This window comes from Nerophis ophidion, linkage group LG19 (genome assembly GCF_033978795.1).
Source record: "Nerophis ophidion isolate RoL-2023_Sa linkage group LG19, RoL_Noph_v1.0, whole genome shotgun sequence".
In the NCBI taxonomy this organism is placed as follows: Eukaryota; Metazoa; Chordata; class Actinopteri; order Syngnathiformes; family Syngnathidae; genus Nerophis; species Nerophis ophidion.
In genome coordinates, this window is record NC_084629.1 from 40,493,562 (window position 1) to 40,519,591 (window position 26,030).

At 44.9% G+C, this 26,030-nt stretch overlaps 1 protein-coding gene across 2 annotated transcripts in view; it reads left to right on the forward strand.

Annotated features, from left to right (window-relative positions):
* Nucleotides 1–26,030, forward strand: part of abca12 (ATP-binding cassette, sub-family A (ABC1), member 12) — a 195,721-nt gene that overhangs the window by 110,774 nt on the left and 58,917 nt on the right. For both annotated transcript variants that reach the window (XM_061879994.1, XM_061879995.1), the window contains 9 exons: nucleotides 2,534–2,603; nucleotides 2,685–2,819; nucleotides 3,956–4,108; nucleotides 6,712–6,895; nucleotides 7,271–7,489; nucleotides 12,072–12,268; nucleotides 15,360–15,517; nucleotides 19,618–19,851; nucleotides 21,967–22,120. In XM_061879994.1, the coding sequence (XP_061735978.1) occupies nucleotides 2,534–2,603; nucleotides 2,685–2,819; nucleotides 3,956–4,108; nucleotides 6,712–6,895; nucleotides 7,271–7,489; nucleotides 12,072–12,268; nucleotides 15,360–15,517; nucleotides 19,618–19,851; nucleotides 21,967–22,120 (1,504 nt within the window). The remainder of the gene's footprint in view (nucleotides 1–2,533; nucleotides 2,604–2,684; nucleotides 2,820–3,955; nucleotides 4,109–6,711; nucleotides 6,896–7,270; nucleotides 7,490–12,071; nucleotides 12,269–15,359; nucleotides 15,518–19,617; nucleotides 19,852–21,966; nucleotides 22,121–26,030) is intronic.

Sequence of the window (26,030 nt, forward strand, 5' to 3'; positions counted from 1 at the left end):
GTAGGTCTGATGTCCACACCTTCAAGGTTGTACACCTTCTCAGGTGAAGTCTGATGTCCACACCTGAGACCAACCCCCATTGGAAACAAATCCAACTTACATCCAAGCACCAGGACACAACTCTCGCTTTGGTTGCACAGCGATTGGACGGCCCTCAGAAGGGTTCCCCTCACCCCGTACTCCCTCAACACCTACCACAGGATCTCCCAGGGGACCCGATCATTCGCCTTCTCCAAATCCACAAACCACATATAGACAGGATAGGCATACTCTCAGGCCTTCTCCGGAATTCAGGAGGAAAGAGATGGTCAGTTGTTCCCCGACCAGGACGGAAACCACATTGCTCCTCTTGAAGCTGAGGTTCGACTATCAGCCGGACCCTCCTTTCCAGTACCTTGGCGTAGACTTTCCCAGGGAGGCTGAGTAGTGTGATACCCCTGTAGTTAGCACACACCTTCTGATCCCACTTTTTGCATAAGGGAACCACCACTCCAGTCTGCCACTCCCTCGGCACTGTCCCAGACTCCCACGCAATGTTGAAAAGGCGTATCAACCAAGACAGCCCCTCAACACCCAGAGTCTTAAGCATTTCTGGACGGATCTCGTCAACCCCAGGAGTTTTGGCACTTTGGAGTTGTCCAACTACCTCAGTGACTTCACTCCAAGAGATCAATGTCGAACCCCCATCATCCTAAGGCCCCGCTCCAATCCGAGAGGGTGTGTCTGATGTAGTTGGGTTCAGGAGTTCCTCAAAGTGCTCTTTCCAACGCCCTACGACTTCCTCACTTGAAGTCCCATCCATGCTGTTCACAGCTTGGATGGTTCCCTGCTTCCCCCTCCTGAGGTGCCGTATTGTCTTCCAGAACAGCTTTGGTGCCGCCCAATAGTCCTTCTCCATGGATTCCCCGAACTCCTCCCACACCCTCTGCTTAGCCCCGTCTACAGCAACGGCCGCTGCCCTTCGGGCCTGTTGCTACCCTGCGACTGCCTCCGGAGTACCCTGGGATAACATACCCCGGTATGACTCCTTCTTCAGTCGGACGGCTTCCCTGACCACCACTGTCCACCAGGGTGTTTGAGGGTTGCTGCCCCTTGAGGCACCTAAGACCTTCTGGCCACAGCTCACAGCTGCAGCTTTAGCAATTGAGGCTTTGAACATTGCCCATTTCTGTTCAATGTCCCCAACCTCCACAGGGAAGGCAGAGAAGTCCCGCCGGAGGTGGGAGTTGGAGTCCTTCTGGACAGAGGACTCCTCTAATTGCTCCCAGTTCACCCGCACTACACGCTTGGGTTTGCCAGGTCTGTCCAGAGGTTTCTCCCGCCATCTGACCAAACTCACCACCGGATGGTGATCAGTTGACAGTTCAGCCCCTCTCTTCACCCGAGTGTCCAAAACATACAGCCTCAGATCAGCTGATACCAAATCAATCATTGATATTTGGCCTAAGGTGCTCTGGTACCAGGTAGACCTATGAGCATCCTTATGCTTAAACATGGTGTTTGTTATCACAAGACCATGGCTAGCATAGAAGTCGAATAATAATCCACCACTCAGGTTTAGATCAGGGAGACCGTACCTCCCAATCACGCCAGCCCAAGAATCACTGTCATTGCCCACGTGCGCGTTGAAGTCCCCCAGCAAATCTATGGAATCCCCTGCCGGCGCCCCATACAGAGCCCCATGCAACGTATCCAAGAGGGTCGAATACTCTGAACTCTTGTTTGGTGCGTATGCACAAACAACTGTCAGAGTTTTCCCCCCTCCGACCCTAAGGCGAAGGGAGGCGACCTTCTTGTCCACTGGGGTGAACTCCAACGTATAGGCACTCAGCCGGGGACTCGTGAGTATCCCCACACCCGCCTGGGCCTTCACACCCTGAGCAACTCCAGAAATGAACAAGGTCCATCTCTTGTCCAGGAGCGTGGTTTAAGAGCCCTTTCTATGTGTAGAGGTAAGCCCCACCAGATCCAACCGGTAGCGTTCCACCTACCGCACTAGCTCAGGCTCCTGCCCCACTAGCGTAGAGACGTTCCACGTCCCAAAAGTCAGCCTCTGCTGCCCCGAATTGGTCCTTCTGGAGTCTCCACTTTCACTGCCTTCCACTTGACAGCGCACCTGTCCCCACTGGATCTGACCGCGGGTGGTAGGCCCACGTGGCAGAGAGGATGGTGTGTCCACGTAGTTTCTTCGGGCTCCGTGGATAGCCCAGCTAACAGGTGCTCTCTGATTAGCCCTGCCTCCGGGCCTAGCTCCGGAGGCAGGGCTGCGGGCTTCATCCGGGCCGGGTAACGCAACTTCTCATAGTTTTTTTCATGGGGGATATCGTAACCCTGATGGGGGGGGGGCATTCGGGTGCAACACCTTGCCCAAGTGTGACCCGGAACTACGAAAGGCAGGGGCGTTCAACTCCCTGAGGCTTTATACAAGCTCACATACCTTATGCCAATTGTTCGTTAACTTTATCAACAGAAGCAATGTGTGATGAGTCATGGTATATTCTCGTTAACTAAGGAGAGTTTCTTCCTCCGCCAGAGCATACTTTCTCCAACGTGCTTCAGTTACGCCAGTCAGTACATCTCTCGCTACGAGACCCAAGGAGAAGGTAGCAACATCTTACCTTCTTTAAAAGTCCATTTAAATGAAATGAAAGGTGGTGAATCAAATGTTTAATGAATGATTGCAGGGATCCAGTGGTACAACTCCTATACCTCCCCCATGGCCGGCGACACTTCTTCCTTTGGCTGGCTCTGCTGGCTCATGCTCATCGACTCCTTGCTCTACTTCATCCTGGGGGCCTACATCCGCACCGTCTTCCCAGGTAACTCCACACCTGCCTACATCCGCACCGTCTTCCCAGGTGACTCCACACCTGCCTACGCCCGCACCGTCTTTAGGTTCATTCTGATGCTGTTAGCGATAGCTTGATGTAAGGTGGCCTGCTGCTTTTGATGCGATTTTATGTGGCCAACAAGACAGCGTCATAAGTGCAGCAAGTTCAATGCGGGGAATATCATTTTACTGGCGAAAGCAACAAGCAGTATCGCACTAAAAGGAAGTTGATGTCACACAGGAAGAAGCAACATCACACAGCAGACAACCACAACATACGCACACGTAGACGATGGGAATATTGGACGACAAATCAATGAGTGACAAACTTGCCATCCAAACAACACCCCGTTTGTTGACAAGAAGACATGGCTGCCATGGAAGTACATTCAGTCTCTTTATCTAGCAGAGGTACACACAATATGGGGAAAAGGTTCAAAAGAGTTGGTGTCAGAGCCAAAACAATGCCGTTGCTAACGGCTAAAGCTAACGGACAGATGTCGTACGTCACTTGGCAACAGGCCCCGCCTTTTAAAAGCGCAGACACAGGCACACTGTATGGAACGTCTATCAACTGTTTTTTTTTTTTAAGTAACGTTTTAGTTACTTACCTGAGTATTTAATTACATGTATTTAAGAGTAATTCCAGTAGTAATAGTTACTTTTTAATAAAGTAACAAATAACTTTAATGTATAACCTTTTCAAAGTAACTTTTTAGAACACTGTTCACGAGAGACAACAAAGACTACTTTGATCATCCAGAAACTTCTATTTTGAGGCTGAAAATAAGGAGGATGATGTACAAGTTTTAGAATGCAGCTTTAGTCAAACACTAAGCATCATGTAGCAATATTGCTAAGTACTAAATAAGACATACAAACATAATTAAAAAATCACTTACTGTACAATGTCTGCTCTTACTGGGATAAAGACTGGTGGGATGTTTATATCTTCCACTTTACATCAACAATTCATCATGGTCCTCACAAGGGGTTGAAAAAAGTCTATTTTCGTGTCTTTCTCGTTACATTTGGATCTAAGTTTGATATCAAAGTTGTGGGAATGATAGTCGACATGTAAGGTTTGAACTACTCTGGACTGTGTCCTTGTTCTTGCCCCACCAGGCGACTATGGCATCGCAGCTCCGTGGTACTTCCCCTTCACCGCCTCCTTCTGGAACCACCTTTGGTGCTGGGGGAAGTCGGCCAAGCCAGGACGACTGTTTACCAACATCATGACCACCAACACACCTGTGTGGCCACACCACAAGGACAAAGGTAGAGGGAACTATTACACTTCAAGGCTCTCAAAGTCCACTCATCATCTTTTCTCTCCACTGGCCTGATGGTGTGTCTTCCACCTGTGTCATGTGACTCTCATGCACCTTCCTCATCACCTGTGTCATGTGACTCTCATGCACCTTCCTCATCACCTGTGTCATGTGACTCTCATGCACCTTCCTCATCACCTGTTTAATGTGACTCTCATGCACCTTCCTCATCACCTGTGTCATGTGACTCTCATGCACCTTCCTCATCACCTGTGTCATGTGACTCTCATGCACCTTTCTCATCACCCGTGTCATGTGACTCTCATGCACTTACTTCATCACCCGTGTCATGTGACTCTCATGCACCTTCTTCAATCAATCAATCAATCAATGTTTACCTATATAGCCCTAAATCAGTAGTGTCTCAAAGGGCTGCACAAACCACTACGACATCCTCGGTAGGCCCACATAAGGGCAAGGAAAACTCACACCCAGTGGGACGTCGGTGACAATGATGACTATGAGAACCTTGGAGAGGAGGAAAGCAATGGATGTCGAGCGGGTCTAACATGATACTGTGAACGTTCAAGCCATAATGGATCCAACACAGTCGCGAGAGTCCAGTCCAAAGCGGATCCAACACAGCAGCGAGAGTCCCGTTCACAGCGGAGCCAGCAGGAAACCATCCCAAGCGGAGGCGGATCAGCAGCGCAGAGATGTCCCCAGCCGATACACAGGCAAGCAGTACATGGCCACCGGATCGGACAGGACCCCCTCCACAAGGGAGAGTGGGACATAGGAGGAAAAGAAAAGAAACGGCAGATCAACTGGTCTAAAAAGGGAGTCTATTTAAAGGCTAGAGTATACAAATGAGTTTTAAGGTGAGACTTAAATGCTTCTACTGAGGTGGCATCTCGAACTGTTACCGGGAGGGCATTCCAGAGTACTGGAGCCCGAAATGAATACGCTCTATAGCCCACAGACTTTTTTTCATCACCCATGTCATGTGACTCTCATGCACCTTCCTCATCACCCGTGTCATGTGACTTTCCTGCACTTTTCTCATCACCCGTGTCATGTGACTCTCATGAACCCCCCTCATCACCCGTGTCATGTGACTTTCCTGCACCTTCCTCATCACCCGTGTAATGTGACTTTCCTGCACTTTCCTCATCACCCGTGTCATGTGACTCTCATGCACCTTCCTCGTCACCCGTGTCATGTGACTTTCCTGCACCTTCCTCATCAGCCGTGTCATGTGACTCTCATGCACCTTCCTCATCACCCGTGTCATGTGACTCTCATGCACCTTCTTCATTACCCGTGTCATGTGACTCTCCTGCACCTTTCTCGTCACCCGTGTCATGTGACTCTCATGCACCTACTTCATAACCCGTGTCATGTGACTCTCATGCACCTTCCTCATCACCCGTGTCATGTGACTTTCCTGCACTTTCCTCATCACCCGTGTCATGTGACTCTCATGCAACTTTCTCATCACCCGTGGCATGTGACTCTCATGCACTTACTTCATCACCCGTGTCATGTGACTCTCATGCACCTTCTTCATCACCCGTGTCATGTGACTCTCATGCACCTTCCTCATCACCCGTTTCATGTGACTTTCCTGCACCTTCTTCATTACCCGTGTCATGTGACTCTCATGCACCTTTCTCATCACCCGTGTCATGTGACTCTCATGCACCTTTCTCATCACCCGTGGCATGTCACTCTCATGCACCTTCTTCATTACCCGTGTCATGTGACTCTCATGCACCTTTCTCAACACCCATGTCATGTGACTCTCATGCACTTACTTCATCACCCGTGTCATGTGACTCTCATGCACCTTCTTCATCACCCGTGTCATGTGACTTTCCTACACCTTCCTCATCACCTGTGTCATGTGACTCTCATGCACCTTCCTCATCACCTGTGTCATGTGACTCTCTTGCACCTTCCTCATCACCCGTGTCATGTGACTCTCATGCACCTTCCTCACCACCTGTGTCATGTGACTCTCATGCACCTTCCTCATCACCCATGTCATGTGACTTTCCTGCACCTCCCTCATCACCCGTGTCATGTGACTTTCCTGCACCTTTCTCATCACCCGTGTCATGTGACTCTCATACACCTTCCTCATCACCCGTGTCATGTGACTCATGCACCTCCCTCATCACCCATGTCATGTGACTTTCCTGCACCTTCCTCATCACCCGTGTCATGTGACTCTCCTGCACCTTCCTCATCACCCGTGTCATGTGACTCTCATGCACCTTCCTTATCACCCGTGTCATGTGACTTTCCTGCACCTTTCTCATCACCCGTTTCATGTGACTCTCATGCACCTTTCTCATCACCCGTGTCATGTGACTCTCATGCACTTACTTCATCACCCGTGTCATGTGACTCTCATGCACCTTCTTCATCACCCGTGTCATGTGACTCATGCACCTTCCTCATCACCCGTGTCATGTGACTTTCCTGCACTTTCCTCATCACCCGTGTCATGTGACTCTCATGCACCCCCCTCATCACCCGTGTCATGACTTTCCTGCACCTTCCTCATCACCCGTGTCATGTGACTTTCCTGCACCTTCCTCTCAGGCCACGGCACGCTCTCCTCCCAGACGGGCGAGGACTTCTCCGCCCTCCCAGTGGGCGTGGCCCTCCACGGTCTCACCAAAGTCTACGGCGAGCGAGTGGCTGTTGAAAACCTGAACGTGGTATTCCATGAGGGTCACGTCACGTCACTGCTGGGTCACAATGGTGCCGGCAAGACCACCACCATGTACGTGGACGGTAACGTTGTCCTTTCCTCTGCGCCAACCTGGCCACACTGTGGATTTTATGTATGTACGCATATTTATATTAAGACTATATATACATATATTTTCTCAAAAAATTGTTAATTAACCTAATTATTAAAAACATACAGGTTTGCACAGTTCTAAATTGATGTCGCTAATGCTCATTTACAGTTTTTGGGATGTTTTTAGAAGGCTTTTTGAGTTTCTGCATTGTTGGCTACCTCACACTAGCAGTATTTTACATTTTAGAATGCATAAAAAAAACATCACCCCTTTAGTATGAACATCTGGAATGTAGTTTTTGTATTGGTGTCATTAGTTAGCGTCTGCACAGATGTGATAAAACGTTTGCTCAGGTCCCTCCTGACGGGCCTCTTCGCCCCCTCGTCCGGGACCATCGAGGTGTACGGCCGGGACATGCAGGCACACCTGGGGCAGGTGCGCCAGCAGCTGGGCGTGTGCATGCAATACGACGTTCTCTTCCAGCACATGACCGTCAAGGAGCACCTCCTGCTTTACGGCCAGATCAAGGCCCCCCACTGGTCACGCCGGGAACTGCAGGAGCAGGTCCGAACGTAAGTGTCCTCTCCTTTACTTCAGGTACCAGGCTGTGGGCTCTTGCCTTGAAGTCCTGCTCAGGTGAGCGTGTCTGCTGCTGATAAAAGTGAAATGTGGCAACTTGTTGGAGTGAACAGAATGGAATGCCAGTGGTTCCCTGGAGGAAACAGTCCAACATGCGCCTCAAGAGCAGCGTTGGCTGTCGCCCTTTAGCTCGGTAATTAGCACGTGGAAAAGCCCAAGTACGAGGCCGCGGACAGGAGAGAAAAAACATGCGGGTTACAATGGTGCCTGGTTCACGTTTGAACCGATACAGCACCAATATCAACTCTATGGATGTTGTCAGGTTCAAACACTGATGACATCTATTAAACAGAACACGAAGCAAGGAATCATGCAGAGACAGAGTTCAATTTAGCTCATGAGGAGAACTTATAGGGCTGCACACCTCGTCACAGTTTCGCCCTACGCTCTAAGGTTCAGCTCCGGCGCCTCTATATTTATTCAGGAGTTCCACAGGCAGCATCACTGAGGCCGCCTCTAAAAGGAGTGATCACATATATCAGGCCACCCCTCATACAAGAAGTTTCGTCCTTGCTCAGATACAAAAGTCTAACTTGAGCACAATAGCTAATAACTATAGCCTTGTCGGTTCACGTTTGAACCGATAAGGCACCGATATCAACTCTATGGATGTTGTCAGGTTCAAACACTGATGACATCTATTAAACAGAACAAGAAGCAAGGAATCATGCAGAGACAGAGTTCAATTTAGCTCATGAGGAGAACGCATGGAGCTGCACACCTCGTCACAGTCTCGCCCTACGCTCTAAGGTTCAGCTCCCGCACCCCTATATTTATTCAGGAGTTCCACAGGCAGCATCACTGAGGCCGCCTCTAAAAGGAGTGGTCACATATATCAGGCCACCCCTCATACAAGAAGTTTCGTCCTTGCACAGATACAAAAGTCTAACTTGAGCACAATAGCTAATAACTATAGCCTTGTCGGTTCACGTTTGAACCGATACGGCACCGATATCAACTCTATGGATGTTGTCAGGTTCAAACACTGATGACATCTATTAAACAGAACACGAAGCAAGGAATCATGCAGAGACAGAGTTGGATTTAGCTCATGAGGAGAACGCATGGAGCTGCACACCTCGTCACAGTCTCGCCCTACGCTCTAAGGTTCAGCTCCGGCACCCCTATATTTATTCGGGAGTTCCACAGGCAGCATCACTGAGGCCGCCTCTAAAAGGAGTGATCACATATATCAGGCCACCCCTCATACAAGAAGTTTCGTCCTTGCTCAGATACAAAAGTCTAACTTGAGCACAATAGCTAATAACTATAGCCTTGTCGGTTCACGTTTGAACCGATAAGGCACCGATATCAACTCTATGGATGTTGTCAGGTTCAAACACTGATGACATCTATTAAACAGAACAAGAAGCAAGGAATCATGCAGAGACAGAGTTCAATTTAGCTCATGAGGAGAACGCATGGAGCTGCACACCTCGTCACAGTCTCGCCCTACGTTCTAAGGTTCAGCTCCGGCACCCCTATATTTATTCAGGAGTTCCACAGGCAGCATCACTGAAGCCGCCTATAAAAGGAGTGGTCACATATATCAGGCCAACCCTCATACAAGAAGTTTCGTCCTTGCACAGATACAAAAGTGTAACTTGAGCACTATAGCTAATAACTATAGCCACGGACTTTAAGCATACTAAAGTTATGTGATAACTTATATATACATGATTATTCTAACAATGTTCCATGAGGTATTGAATATGAATGTTTATGGAAAATAAAATGGGGCGGTTTAGCTCGGTTGGGGAGCGGCCGTGCCAGCAACTTGAGGGTTCCAGGTTCGATCCCCACTTCCGGCATCACTGTCGTTGTGTCCTTGGGCAAGACACTTTACCCACCTGCTCCCAGTGCCACCCACGCTGTTTTGAATGTAACTTCGATTTTGGCTTTCGCTATGTAAAAGTGATTTGAGTCACTAGAGAAAAGTGCTATATAAATATAATTCACCACACAAGAATAAAAACGTGAGCTGATTGTGATAACTTCTATTAAAGTAGGAATGACATTAAATTGCAAATACAGTTGCAAGACCTTTAAATGGCAGTAATGTGTAGTTTATGGCAGTGGTTCTTAACCATAGGGCCGGGGCCACATATTTGGCCCTCGAGAGGGCCGCCGAAAAACCTCAGTTTCTCAGCTGTGGGCCGTGCTCAATTGTAACACATGTTTCCACCACTGGAGGCAGTGATGACATCAAACAAACAGAAGAGTTTTGCAGCTGAAGTCATAGAGAAGTTTTGTAAGCGCAAAAATGATGACCAAAGTGGTGAAGCTGCATTTATATTTGCATTTTTGTTTTATTGACGGTGTAGTTAAAAAACATACTTTTTATTTATTGAGTTTGTCCAGGGTGTACCCCGCCTTCTGCCCGAGTGCGGCTGGGATAGGCTCCAGCACCCCAAAAGGGACAAGCAGTAGGAAATGGATGGATGGATAGTTTAGTTATTTTAGCACAAGATAATTGTATGTAAATGTCTTTTTCATGCAGTATATTTGATTAAGACTAATTTTGCTAATCAGGCTGACTTAAGCCTTGATAATAATCACATGTTTTCATGTCATTGGACAAGGTCGTGAACTGTAAGGTCAAGGTCAAGGTCAAGGTAGTAAAGTGTAAGTAGGTGGGATATAATTATTCAATACTCTTCAAATCAAGAGGAAGATGACTACTTCAGTGTTAATATTGGAGTGGGCCCCGGGCCCCCCAGGTCCAAAAGGTCAAGAACTGTGATGTACTCCATATTTTATTTTTGTTACCGCCCAGAAAGTGTTAACACTGTAAGTAGTTGACCTATTACGCTGCCGCTGTAACCACACATTCACTAATGCTAATCAGTAGCATGTCAATGGCAAAGTCAATGTATGTTAGCATCCAGCTAAGGCTTTTTTCAGAAAGTGGAGTCTTACCTCATTTACCTTCGAGCGTTCTTTTAAAGTCATTTCTTTGTCTGCATTGAACATTCCGAGGTAGTGAGTCGAGATTCAGCAACTTAGTCCTATTAAGCACTTAGTCCTATTAAATACTTAGTCCTATTAAATACTTAGTCCTATTAAATACTTAGTCCTGTTAAATACCTGGTCCTATTAAGTACTTAGTCCTATTAAATACTTAGTCGTATTAAATACTCATTCCTATGAAGTACTTAGTCCTATTAAATAATGCAGTCCTATTAAGTACTGAGTCGTATTAAATTACTAATCCTATTAATTAATGTGTCCTATTAAGTACTTAGTCCTATTAAATACTTAGTCCTATTAAGTACTGAGTCGTATTAAATAATTAATCCTATTAATTAATGTGTCCTATTAAGTACTTAGTCCTATTAAGTACGTATTCCTATTAAATACTTAGTCCTCGTAAATACTTAATCTTATTGAGTACTTAGTCATATTAGTACTTAGTCCCATTAAATACTTAGTACTATTAAATACTTAGTCCTATAAATACTTAGTCCTCGTAAATACTTAGTCATATTAAACACTTAGTCCTATTAATTCCTTAGTCCTATTAAATTATTGATCATATTACATACTTAGTCATATTAAATACTTAGTCCTTGTACGTATGTAGTCTTATTAAGTACCTAGTCCTATTAAATAATTAGTCCTATTGGGTACTTAGTCCTATTAAAGACTTAGTCCTATTAAGTACTTAGTCCTATTAAATACTTAGTCCTTGTAAATACGTAGTCCTATTAGATACTTAGTCTTATTAAATACTTGGTCCTATTGAATACTTAGTCATATTGGTACTTAGTCTCATTAAATACTTAGTACTATTAAATACTTAGTCCTATAAATACTTAGTCCTCGTAAATACTTAGTCATATTAAACACTTAGTCCTATTAATTCCTTAGTCCTATTAAATTATTGATCATATTACATACTTAGTCATATTAAATACTTAGTCCTTGTACGTATGTAGTCTTATTAAGTACCTAGTCCTATTAAATAATTAGTCCTATTGGGTACTTAGTCATATTAAAGACTTATTCCTATTAATTACTTAGTCCCATTAAATACTTAGTCTTATTAAATACTTAGTCTTATAAATACTTAGTCCTTGTAAATACTTAGTCCTATTTAAGACTTAGTCTTATTAAATACCTGGTTCTATTAAGTACAAAGTATTTAGTCCTATTAAATACTTGGTCCTATTAAGTCATTAGTCCTATTAAATTATTGGTCATATTACATATTTACTCCTATTAAATACTTAGTTCGTTTACGTACATAGTCCTATTAAGTACTTAGTCCTAATAAATACTTAGTCCTATTAAGTACTTAGTCCTATTAAGTACTCAGTCTTATTACTTAGTCCTATTAAGTACTTATTCCTATTAAATACTTATTCCTATTAAGTACTTAGTCCTTTTAAATACTTATTCCTATTAAGTACTTATTCCTATTAAATACTTAGTCCTATGAAATAATGAAGTCCTATTAAGTACTTGGTCCTATTCAACTACTTGATGAAGTGAGTCCTGGACATTGTGTTGCAGCATCTTGGAGAGCACCGACATGTACGCCCAGAGGCACAAGCGGGTTGGCACGCTGTCGGGTGGCATGAAGCGCAAGTTGTCCATCTCCATGGCCTTCATCGGGGACTCCCGCCTGGTGGTCCTGGATGAGCCCACCACAGGTGTGGACCCCTGCTCACGCCGCAGCATCTGGGACGTCATCATCCGCCATAAAGAACGTGAGTCACCACCTTCTTCTCGGGTCCACCACTCACCACCTTCTTCTCGGCTCTCCGCATTCCCAAATGAAATCTTGCTGTCTGTGGACATTGGACCAGCTCCAGCAAGTAGAGACTTAGGGCCTGAAGCAAGTAGAGACTTAGGGCTTGAATCAATAAGAGACTTAGGGTTTGAATCAAGTACAGACTTAGGGCTTGAATCAAGTAGAGACTTAAGGCCTGAATCGAGTAGAGACTTAGGGCTTGAATCAATAAGAGACTTAGGGCTTGAATCAAGTAGAGACTTAAGGTTTGAATCGAGAAGAGACATAGGGCTTGAATAGAGTAAAGACTTAGGGCTTGAATCAAGTAGAGACTTAAGGCTTGAATCAAGTAGAGACTTAAGGCCTGAATCGAGTAGTGACTTAGGGCTTGAATCAATAAGAGACTTAGGGCTTGAATCAAGTAGAGACTTGAGGTTTGAATCAAGAAGAGACATAGGGCTTGAATCAGTAAGAGACTTGGGGTTTGAATCAAGTAGAGACTTAGGGCTTGAATCAAGTAGAGACTTAAGGCCTGAATCGAGTAGAGACTTAGGGCTTGAATCAATAAGACACTTAAGGCTTGAATCAAGTAGAGACTTAAGGTTTGAATCAAGAAGAGACATAGGGCTTGAATAGAGTAAAGACTTAGGGCTTGAATCAAGTAGAGACTTAAGGCTTGAATCAAGTAGAGACTTAAGGCCTGAATCGAGTAGTGACTTAAGGCTTGAATCAAGTAGAGACTTAAGGCCTGAATCGAGTAGAGACTTAGGGCTTGAATCAATAAGAGACTTAGGGCTTGAACCAAGTAGAGACTTAAGGTTTGAATCAAGAAGAGACATAGGGCTTGAATAGAGTAAAGACTTGGGGCTTGAATCAAGTAGAGACTTAGGGTTTGAATCAAGTAGAGACTTAGGGCTTGAATCAATAAGAGACTTAGGGTTTGAATCGAGTAGAGACTTAGGGCTTGAATCAATAAGAGACTTAGGGCTTGAATCAAGTAGAGACTTAAGGTTTGAATCGAGAAGAGACATAGGGCTTGAATAGAGTAAAGACTTAGGGCTTGAATCAAGTAGAGACTTAAGGCTTGAATCAAGTAGAGACTTAAGGCCTGAATCGAGTAGTGACTTAGGGCTTGAATCAATAAGAGACTTAGGGCTTGAATCAAGTAGAGACTTGAGGTTTGAATCAAGAAGAGACATAGGGCTTGAATCAGCAAGAGACTTGGGGTTTGAATCAAGTAGAGACTTAGGGCTTGAATCAAGTAGAGACTTAAGGCCTGAATCGAGTAGAGACTTAGGGCTTGAATCAATAAGAGACTTAGGGCTTGAATCAAGTAGAGACTTAAGGTTTGAATCAAGAAGAGACATAGGGCTTGAATAGAGTAAAGACTTAGGGTTTGAATCAAATAGAGACTTAGGGTTTGAATCAAGTAGAGACTTAGGGCTTGAATCAATAAGAGACTTAGGGTTTGAATCAAGTAGAGACTTAGGGCTTGAATCAAATAGAGACTTAGGACTTGAATCAAGTAGAGACTTAGGGCTTGAATCAAATAGAGACTTAGGACTTGAATCAAGTAGATACTTAGGACTTGAATCAAGATGAGACTTAGGGCTTGAAAAGAGTAAAGACTTAGGGCTTGAATCAAGTAGAGACTTAGGGTTTGAATCAAGTAGAGACTTAGGGCTTGAAGGTTTGTGTGTGTGTGTGTGTGTGTGTGTGTGTGTGTGTGTGTGTGTGTGTGTGTGTGTGTGTGTGTGTGTGTGTGTGTGTGCGTGCGTGCGTGCGTGCGTGCGTGCGTGCGTGCGTGCGTGCGTGCGTGCGTGCGTGCGTGCGTGCGTGCGTGCGTGCGTGCGTGCGTGCGTGCGTGCGTGCGTGCGTGCGTGCGTGCGTGCGTGCGTGCGTGCGTGCGTGCGTGCGTGCGTGTGTGTGTATTCTGGGGACATGGCTCTGTTTCCACAGTCACCTTTAGAGGAACTCTGACGGTATGGGGACAATAAAGAGGTCCCCTAAAAGGAAACCTTTTTAAATGATAGTCAGATCCATTCTGAAGATGCCTAAGTGATTGTTAAGCTTTTTGTTTTCCATAAAACATGTTTACTGCTTAGTTTGAGTGTGAGACATTTGCACAGCAGCCCCCTCACTGGGCTGTAGATGGTACTGCACTCGCTGCTTTTTTAAATGGTCCTCAGTAGTCGCGTACACATTTGTGTCCATTATGCAAAATGATTCGAATGTGGTCCCCATAAAGCATATTAACCCTTTTACCCCAGTAAGAATGATCACAATTTGTCCTAATCCGCTGCCTGGATCATGTCTTATTTTGGTTTTGGTTCCGTTTTGTATCTTATCTGATTTTATTAGTATTAGTATTTGACTTCCTTAGTTCCTGGTGGCACTTCCTGTTTTGTTCTGTTGTCATAGTTACGTATTGGTGTCACCTGCCTCTTGTTTTTTACGCACACCTGCTTTGTAATTACTCCCCTTATTTTAAGCCTGCCTTTTCCGTTCCACATCCTCGCATCCTAGTTTCTGTTCTGTGCAACAGGTGACCACGCCGTTTCCCAATTGTGGTAAAAAAAAAAACTATTTCTTGTACTTGCTAGCTTTCGGGCTATGCTTCTTTTCTTTGTTCCCTTGCTCACATGCTAGCGCTTTTAGTTCTTCTAGCTCCCATGCTAGTTCTGTTCGTTTTTGCCCTTTGTGCCTTGTGCAAGTGTTTCTGTTCTTAGTCTGTTTTGTTAGTGGAAATAAATCATCATTTCCTAACTTCATGCTGTCTCCAAATCCGACTGCATCCCTGAGAGAACTGACCTGCACCACGATGCCAGCTAAGCGTCACACACATGACTTCATCACTGCAGACATTTATATTATATTATATTATTATTTATATTTGTATGAGCTCACTGGCCGGGGGACTCTTCACCTCATTTTTCACCTCATTTACCTCATTTTCTATCTGCCTCCAACACCTGGAGAGAGGCTGCAACCCACAAGTATTGATCTACTACTTGCTCCCCATTCCAAATGATAACCTGTGTGTGTGTGTGTGTGTATGTGTGTTTCAGAGCACACCATCATCATGTCCACTCACCACCTGGACGAGGCAGAAGTGCTCAGTGATCGCATCGCCTTCCTGGAGAGCGGAGGCTTGAAATGCTGCGGTTCTCCTCTCTACTTGAAGGAGAAGCTGGGCCAGGGATACAAACTCACGCTCACCAAGAAGGTTATCTTCTTGCCTTTCACACACACACACACGAACACACACACACACACACACACACACATGATGATGTCTCACACACACATCGATGATGTCGCACACACACACGTCCATGATGTCACACACACACACACACACATTCATGATGTCACACACACACACACACATGTCCATGATGTCACACACACACACACACATGTCCATGATGTCACACACACACGTGACGTTGATGTCACACACCCACACACACATGTCGATAATGTTTCACACACACACACACACACACATGTCCATGATGTCACACACACACATGATGTTGATGTCACACACCCACACACACATGTTGATAATGTCTCACACAGAAACATGTCCATGATGTCACACACACACATGACGTTGATGTCATACACCCACATACACATGTCGATAATGTCTCACACACACACACACACACACACACACACACACACACACACACACACACACACACACACACATTACGTTGATGTCACACACCCACACACACATGTCGATAATGTCTCACACACACACACACACACACACACACATGTCGATGATGTCACATACACATGTTGATGTCTCACACACACACACGTCCATGATGTCACACGCACACACACACATTCATGATGTCACACACACACACACACACACACACACACACACACACACACACACACACACACACACACACACACACACACACATGTCCATGATGTCACACACACACATGACGTTGATGTCACACACCCACACACACATGTCGATAATGTCTCACACACAGACACACACACATGTCCATGATGTCACACACACACATGATGTTGATGTCACACACCCACACACACATGTCGATAATGTCTCACACACAGACACACACACATGTCCATGATGTCACACACACACATGACGTTGATGTCACACACCCACACACACATGTCGATAATGTCTCACACACACACACACACACATGTCCATGATGTCACACACACATGACGTTGATGTCACACACCCACACACACATGTCGATAATGTCTCACTCACACACACACACGCGTCGATGATGTCACACACACACACGTCCATGATGTCACACACACACACACATTCATGATGTCACACACACACACACACACACACACACACATGACGTTGATGTCACACACCCACACACACATGTCGATAATGTCTCACACACACACACACACACACACATGTCGATGATGTCACACACACATGTTGATGATGTCACACACACACACACATTCATGATGTCACACACACACACACACACACACACACACACATGACGTTGATGTCACACACCCACACACACATGTCGATAATGTCTCACACACACACACACACACACACACATGTCGATGATGTCACACAAACACACATGTCGATGATGTCACACACACACACACACACACATGTCGATGATGTCACACACACATGTTGATGATGTCTCACACACACACACACATTCATGATGTCACACACACACACACACACACACACATGTCCATGATGTCACACACACACATGACGTTGATGTCACACACCCACACACATGTCGATAATGTCTCACTCACACACACACACACACACATACACACACACACACACATGTCGATGATGTCACACAGACACACATGTCGATGATGTCACACACACATGTTGATGATGTCTCACACACACACACATGTTAACGATGTCACAGACACACACATGTCGATGACGTCACACACACACATTTCAATGATGTCACACACACACATGTCGATGTCACACAAGCCGATGATGTCACACACACACATGTCAATGATGTCATACACATGTTGATGACGTCACACACACATGTCAATGATGTCACACACACATGTAGATGATGTCACACACATGTCGATGATGTCACACACACACACACATGTCGATGAAGTCACACACACTCACACACATGTCGACGATGTCGCACACACACACGTCAATGATGTCACACACACACACACACACACACAATGTCACACACATGTTGAGGATGTCACACACATGTCGATGACGTCACACACACATGTCGATGATGTCACAGACACACACACATGCCGATGATGTCACACACACACACATGTCGATGATATCGCACACACACATATGTCGATGATGTCACACACATGTCGATGATGTCACACACATGTCGATGATGTCACACACACATGTCGATGATGTCACACACATGTCGATGACGTCACACACGCACATGTCGATGACGTCACACACACACATGTCGATGATGTCACACACACATGTCGATGATGTCACACACATGTCGATGACATCACACACACGTCGATGATGTCACAGACACACACACATGCCGATGATGTCACACACACACATGTCGATGACGTCACACACACACACATGTCGATGACGTCACACACACATGTCGATGATGTCACAGACACACACACATATGTCGATGATGTCGCACACACACACATGTCGATGATGTCACACACATGTCGATGATGTCACACATGCCGATGATGTCACACACACACATGTCGATGTGTCACACATGTCGATGACGTCACACACACACATGTCGTTGATGTCACACACACATGTTGATGATGTCACACACATGTCGATGATGTCACACACACATGTCGATGATGTCACACACATGTCGATGACGTCACACACACATGTCGATGATGTCACAGACACACACACATGCCGATGATGTCACACACACACACACATGTCGATGTGTCACACATGTCGATGACGTCACACACACACATGTCGATGATGTCACACACACATGTTGATGATGTCACACACATGTCGATGATGTCACACACACATTTCGATGATGTCACACACATGTCGATGACGTCACACACACGTCGATGATGTCACAGACACACACACATGCCGATGATGTCACACACACAGACACACATGTCGATGATATCGCACACACACACATGTTGATGATGTCACACACATGTCGATGATGTCACACACACGCATGTCGATGATGTCACACACATGTCGATGACGTCACACACACATGTCGATGATGTCACACACACATGTCGATGATGTCACACACACACACATGTCGATGATGTCACACACATGTCGAATATGTCACACACACATGTCGATGATGTTACACACATGTCGATGATGTCACACACATGTCGATGATGTCTCACACACACACACACAAAGAATATTTGTGAAATATTTCTTCAAACTTATGATTAAAATTCAAAAAAAATATTCGGGCAAATCTTGAAAATCTGTCAAATCAAATGTAAATCTTATTTCAAAGTCTTTTGAATTTATTTTAAAATTTTTGTTCTGGAAAATCTAGAAGAAATAATGATTTGTCTTTGTTAGAAATATAGCTTGGTCCAATTTGTTATATATTCTAACAAAGTGCAGATTGGATTTTAACCTATTTAAAACATGTCATCAAAATTCCAAAATTAATTTTAATCAGGAAAAATTACTAATGATGTTCCATAAATTATTTTTTTAGTTTTTTCAAAAAGATTCATTAGCTAGTTTTTGTCTTCTTTTTTTTTGGTTGAATTTTGAATTTTAAAGAGTCGAAATTGAATTTCTGGCAATGTATTGAAGTGTGTATCAAACTGGTAGCCCTTGGCATTCATCAGCACCCAAGAAGTAGGTTGCTGACCCCTGCTGTATTGTCATTAAAAGCGTTTATGCCCTGTAAGTCTCTTCAGTGTCCAGCACCCCACGCCACCCAAAAGGGACAAGCGGTAGAAAAAGGATGGAGGGATGTTTCAAAAAAGATGTCAATATGGCAAAGTCCTGCTTTGAAAAAGTGACACGTATATGACAGAGTTATTAATAATTAGGACTAATTTCACTGTAAATGATGCGATGACATGTCTGACAGGCCTAAGGTAAACAAGGTGATGTCATCCATATTTGCGTGGATCACCTGTCACCTGTCACCTGTCACCTGTCCACGGCCTTTCATCTCAAGCATCTTGCAAAAGAACTTCATTCTGACCCCCACCACTCCGATGCAGGTCCAGACACACCAGTCGGAGCACTTTGACGAGGCCGAAATGAAGGCCTTTGTCCAGGTGCACGTACCTGAGGCCCGGCTGAAGGAGGCTCAGGGCAGTGACCTGGTCTACACCCTGCCCCGCTTCACCTCCTCCAACGCCTCCTCCTACCGCGCTCTGCTCACCGCACTGGACGCCAACCTGGACGACTTGCAGCTGGAAGGCTACGGCATCTCTGACACCACCCTGGAGGAGGTAAGTGTCACCCATGAGGATGTTCCTCTAGGTGTGCATGACCAAGTTCTTACTGAACTGTTGGTACCTCTCCAAAGGTGTGCATGACCAAGTACTTACTGAGGTGTTGGTACCTCTCCAAAGGTGTGCATGACCAAGTTCTTACTGAGGTGTTGGTACCTCTCCAAAGGTGTGCATGACCGTGTTCTTACTGAGGTGTTGGTACCTCTCCAAAGGTGTGCATGACCGTGTTCTTACTGAAGTGTTGGTACCTCTCCAAAGGTGTGCATGACCGTGATCTTACTGAGGTGTTGGTACCTCTCCAAAGGTGTGCATGACCGTGTTCTTGCTGAGGTGTTGGTACCTCTCCAAAGGTGTGCATGACCGTGTTCTTACTGAGGTATTGGTACCTCTCCAAAGGTGTGCATGACCGTGTTCTTACTGAGGTGTTGGTACCTCTCCAAAGGTGTGCATGACCGTGTTCTTACTGAGGTGTTGGTACCTCTCAAAAGTCGGCATGACCGTGTTCTTACTGAGGTGTTGGTACCTCTCCAAAGGTGTGCATGACCAAGTTCTTACTGAAGTGTTGGTACCTCTCCAAAGGTGTGCATGACCAAGTTCTTACTGGGGTGTTGGTACCTCTCCAAAGAAGTGCATGACCAAGTTCTTACTGAAGTGTTGGTACCTCTCCAAAGGTGTGCATGACCGTGTTCTTACTGAGGTGTTGGTACCTCTCCAAAGGTGTGCATGACCGTGTTCTTACTGAGGTGTTGGTACCTCTCCAAAGGTGTGCATGACCGTATTCTTACTGAAGTGTTGGTACCTCTCCAAAGGTGTGCATGACCGTGTTCTTACTGAGGTGTTGGTACCTCTCCAAAGGTGTGCATGACCAAGTTCTTACTGAAGTGTTGGTACCTCTCCAAAGGTGTGCATGACCAAGTTCTTACTGAGGTGTTGGTACCTCTCCAAAGGTGTGCATGACCAAGTTCTTACTGAGGTGTTGGTACCTCTCCATAGGTGTGCATGACCAAGTTCTTACTGAGGTGTTGGTACCTCTCCAACGGTGTGCATGACCAAGTTCTTACTGAGGTGTTGGTACCTCTCCAAAGGTGTGCATGACCAAGTTCTTACTGAGGTGTTGGTACCTCTCCAAAGGTGTGCATGACCAAGTTCTTACTGAGGTGTTGGTACCTCTCCAAAGGTGTGCATGACCAAGTTCTTACTGAAGTGTTGGTACCTCTCCAAAGGTGTGCATGACCAAGTTCTTACTGAGGTGTTGGTACCTCTCCAAAGGTGTGCATGACCAAGTTCTTACTGAAGTGTTGGTACCTCTCCAAAGGTGTGCATGACCGTGTTCTTACTGAGGTGTTGGTACCTCTCCAAAGGTGTGCATGACCGTGTTCTTACTGAGGTATTGGTACCTCTCCAAAGGTGTGCATGACCGTGTTCTTACTGAGGTGTTGGTACCTCTCCAAAGGTGTGCATGACCGTGTTCTTACTGAGGTGTTGGTACCTCTCCAAAGGTGTGCATGACCCTGTTCTTACTGAGGTGTTGGTACCTCTCCAAAGGTGTGCATGACCGTGTTCTTACTGAGGTGTTGGTACCTCTCCAAAGGTGTGCATGACCGTGTTCTTACTGAGGTGTTGGTACCTCTCCAAAGGTGTGCATGACCGTGTTCTTACTGAGGTGTTGGTACCTCTCCAAAGGTGTGCATGACCAAGTTCTTACTGAGGTGTTGGTACCTCTCCAAAGGTGTGCATGACCGTGTTCTTACTGAGGTGTTGGTACCTCTCCAAAGGTGTGCATGACCAAGTTCTTACTGAGGTGTTGGTACCTCTCCAAAGGTGTGCATGACCGTGTTCTTACTGAGGTGTTGGTACCTCTCCAAAGGTGTGCATGACCGTGTTCTCTCTAAGGTGTTGGTAGCTCTCAAAAGTCGGCATGACCATGTTCTTACTGAGGTGTTGGTACCTCTCCAAAGGTGTGCATGACCAAGTTCTTACTGAGGTGTTGGTACCTCTCCAAAGGTGTGCATGACCAAGTTCTTACTGAGGTGTTGGTACCTCTCCAAAGGTGTGCATGACCGTGTTCTGCATGAATGAAATGACCCCCTGGTGTTGTTCCACACCCCATAGGTCTTCCTCCAGTTGACTGATGGAAAAGAACCAAATAAAGACCTGCCGGAGGACAGACCCTTTTCTGTATCAGAGACCGTGTCGGACTCGGACTCCATAAATAGCTTCCCCACAGATCAAAGTGAAGGCATCATCAATTATTGTGACAAAATGAGTAAGTTGCATCATTTTCTATTCATGTGTCTTGTATAAAAGACTATAAAGCGCACTTGAAATAATTTCATTTTCTCAAGACTCGACAGTGCGCCTAATGTACGGAATATTTTTGGTTGTGCTTACTGACCTCGAAGCTATTTTATTTGGTACATGGTGTAGTGATAAGTGTGACCAGTAGATGGCAGTCATACATTAGAGATATGTGCGGACTGCGATATGAATCAAGTAAACAACACCAGCATTTTATATGTTCCATTGAAATTACCCATCCATTTTCTACCGCTTGTCTTATAGAACATTACACATGTCACCTCGAAATATCCATTAACATACAAACCCCGTTTCCATATGAGTTGGGAAATTGTGTTAGATGTAAATATAAACAGAATACAATGATTTGCAAATCCTTTTCAAGCCATATTCAGTTGAATATGCTACAAAGACAACATATTTGATGTTCAAACTCATAAACATTTTATTATTTGCAAATAATCATTAACTTTAGAATTTCATGCCAGCAACACGGGACAAAGAAGTTGGGAAAAGTGGCAATAAATACTGATGGAGTTGAGGAATGCTCATCAAACACTTATTTGGAACATCCCACAGGTGTGCAGGCTAATTGGGAACAGGTGGGTGCCATGATTGGGTATAAAAGCAGCTTCCATGAAATGCTAAGTAATTCACAAACAAGGATCACCATTTTGTAAGTAAATTGTGGAACAGTTTTAGAACAACATTTCTCAACGAGCTATTGCAAGGAATTTAGGGATTTTACCATCTACGCTCCGTAAAATCATCAAAAGGTTCAGAGAATCTGGAGAAATCACTGCACGTAAGCGATGATATTACGGACCTTTGATCCCTCAGGCGCTATTGCATCAAAAACTGACATCAGTGTGTAAAGGATATCACCACATGTGCTCAGGAACACTTCATAAAACCACTGTCAGTAACTACGGTTGGTCGCTACATCTGTAAGTGCAAGTTAAAACTCTACTATGCAAAGCCAAACCCATTTATCAACAACACCCAGATACACCCCTGGCTTCTCTGGGCCCGAGCTCATCTAAGATGGACTGATGCAAAGTGAAAAAGTGTTCGGCTTCCCGAAAAATGCTCAGTCTTTCACAAGAAAGGATGGGGCGAGGTACACCCCTTTGTCCACAACTGCGTGAGAAAATAGTCAAACAGTTTAAGAACAACCTTTCTCAAAGTGCAATTGTAAAACATTTAGGGATTTCAACATCTACGCTCCATAATATCATCAAAAGGTTCAGAGAATCTGGAGAAATCACACCACGTAAGCGGCATGGCCGGAAACCAACATTGAATGACCGCACCATATCAAAAACCCACATCAATCTCTAAAGGATATCACCACATGGGCTCAGGAACACTTCAGAAAACCACTGTCACTAAATACAGTTGGTCGCTACATCTGTATGTGCAAGTTAAAGCTCTACTATGTAAGGCGAAATGTTACGGCTCAGACCCTTGCCAACGGCGCTCATCCTCAGGACACGCCGCCCTGCATCGGCCGCCAGCTTTAATCATTCACCGACAATCACCACACCTGCCCGTAATGAAGGACCTGCCTTCATAAGCCTCCACAACTTGGCATGCCGGCGCCGGAGTATAGCCTTCCATACGTTCCCCGTGTGTATCTTTGAGTCGAGCTGTGCATCTTGTGCTCCCGGATCTTCCTTGCCTCCCCAGTGCTTCATGGTTTTTTGACACCTCGCTTGTCCCCAAACAACGACACCTCGCTCCTGCCTCTCAACTATGCTTCCGCCCCTGGACTTCCTCTTCTCTCGTTCAACACTTGGTAACACACACTTTGGTTAAATTCTACACATAGTCATACACCATACATACTCTTGGATTTTGTTACACTCCATTTCCTTAGTTTATTTTCTATTGTTTGATTTTATATATATATATATATATATATATATATATATATATATATATATATATATATATATATATATATATATATATATATATATATATAAAATAAATCATTGAATATTACGTCCCTCTGGTGTCTGCCGTCACCTCCACTTAGTAAACCATAAAACAAAAGCCATTAATCAACAACATCCAGAAACGCCACCGGCTTCTCTGGCCCCGAGATCATCTAAGATGGACTGATGCAAAGTGGAAAAGTGTTCTGTGATCTGACGAGTCCACATTTCATATTGATTTTGGAAATATCCGACATGGTGTCATCCGGACCAAAGGGGAAGCGAACCATCCAGACTGTTATCGACGCAAAGTTGAAAAGCCAGCATGTGTGATGGTGTGGGGGTGCATTAGTGCCCAAGGCATGGGTAACTTACACATCTGTGAAGGCACCATTAATGCTGAAAGGTAGATACAGGTTTTGGAACAACATATGCTGCCATGAAAGTGCCGTCATTTTCATGGACGCCCCTGCTTATTTCAGCAAGACAATGCCAAGCCACATTCAGCACGTGTTGACAAAAGTGTGGCTTCATAGTTAAAGAGTGCGGGTACTTTCCTGGCCCGCCTGCAGTCCAGACCTGTCTCCCATATGTGGTGCATTATGAAGCGTAAAATAGGACAGCGGCGACCCCGGACGGGGCGGCATAGCTCGGTTGATAGAGTGGCCGTGCCAGCAACTTGAGGGTTGCAGGTTCGATTCCCGCTTGTGCCATCCTAGTTACTGTCGTTGTGTCCTTGGGCAAGACACTTTACCCACCTGCTCCCAGTGCCGCCCACACTGGTTTAAATGTAACTTAGATATTGGGTGTCACTATGTAAAGCGCTTTGAGTCACCTGAGAAAAGCGCTATATAAATATAATTCACTTCACTTCACTTGAAGGACTGAAGCTCTACATAAAACAAGAATGGGAAAGAATTCCACTTTCAAAGCTTCAACAATTAGTTTCCTCGGTTCCCAAACGTTTATTGAGTGTTGTTAAAAGAAAAGGTGATGTAACACAGTGGTGAACATGCCCTTTCCCAACTACTTTGGCGCGTGTTGCAGCCATGATATTCTAAGTTATTTATTATTTGCAAAAAAAACAAAGTTTATGAGTTTGAACATCAAATATGTTGTCTTTGTAGCATATTCAACTGAATATGCGTTGAAAAGGATTTGCAAATCATTGTATTCCGTTTATATTTACATCTAACACAATTTCCCAACTCATATGGAAACGGGGTTTGTATTTTAGTAGGACTTTGGTAAGTTATGAAGCCACACCAAATGATGTAAGACATATTATCTGGCCCTTTGTTTTGCAATATTATGCGAAAGCAACTTTTCTTACCTTGTAGTACCTTCTGATCTGTATTTGGGATCTGCATACATCCTAAAATTGTGTGCACATCCGCCTTTGTAGTCGGTGCCAACACTTTAGTCGATAATCTTCTTTTTGTCTATCTTCTTGTTATGGGGTATTCATTTTGTCATTTTCTAATATAAAGTAGCGTAAAGTTCTTACTTAAATCTCGCAGTAAACTCACCATGAACGCACTAAAACATACCGGTGTAGTGAGTTGACATTATTCACCCAAGGAACTTTACTTATCAGACAGTTCCGGTCACGGGACACATTACGGGTGTTGTTGTTGCATTCGTGAGCCACATATGAGGAGATGCTGCTCCGTTATTGATTGACGTGAAGTGTGAATGTCATTAAAACAGTTAGTGCCATCTTTTGACACTTCTTCCACTCCCGTCCTTGCACGCTACACCGCTACAACAAAGAGGACGCTGTCCAAGTAGAGGCACGTAAATAAGACAGGGACTGTCAGAAAGTGAGTTGAAAACGATGTGTAAAACATCATCTATGCAACATTTTGAGCAAAGGACCACCATGACATGTTAAGTAGACCACAAGGAAGTCTTCTACATGTAGAAAATAATCATAAT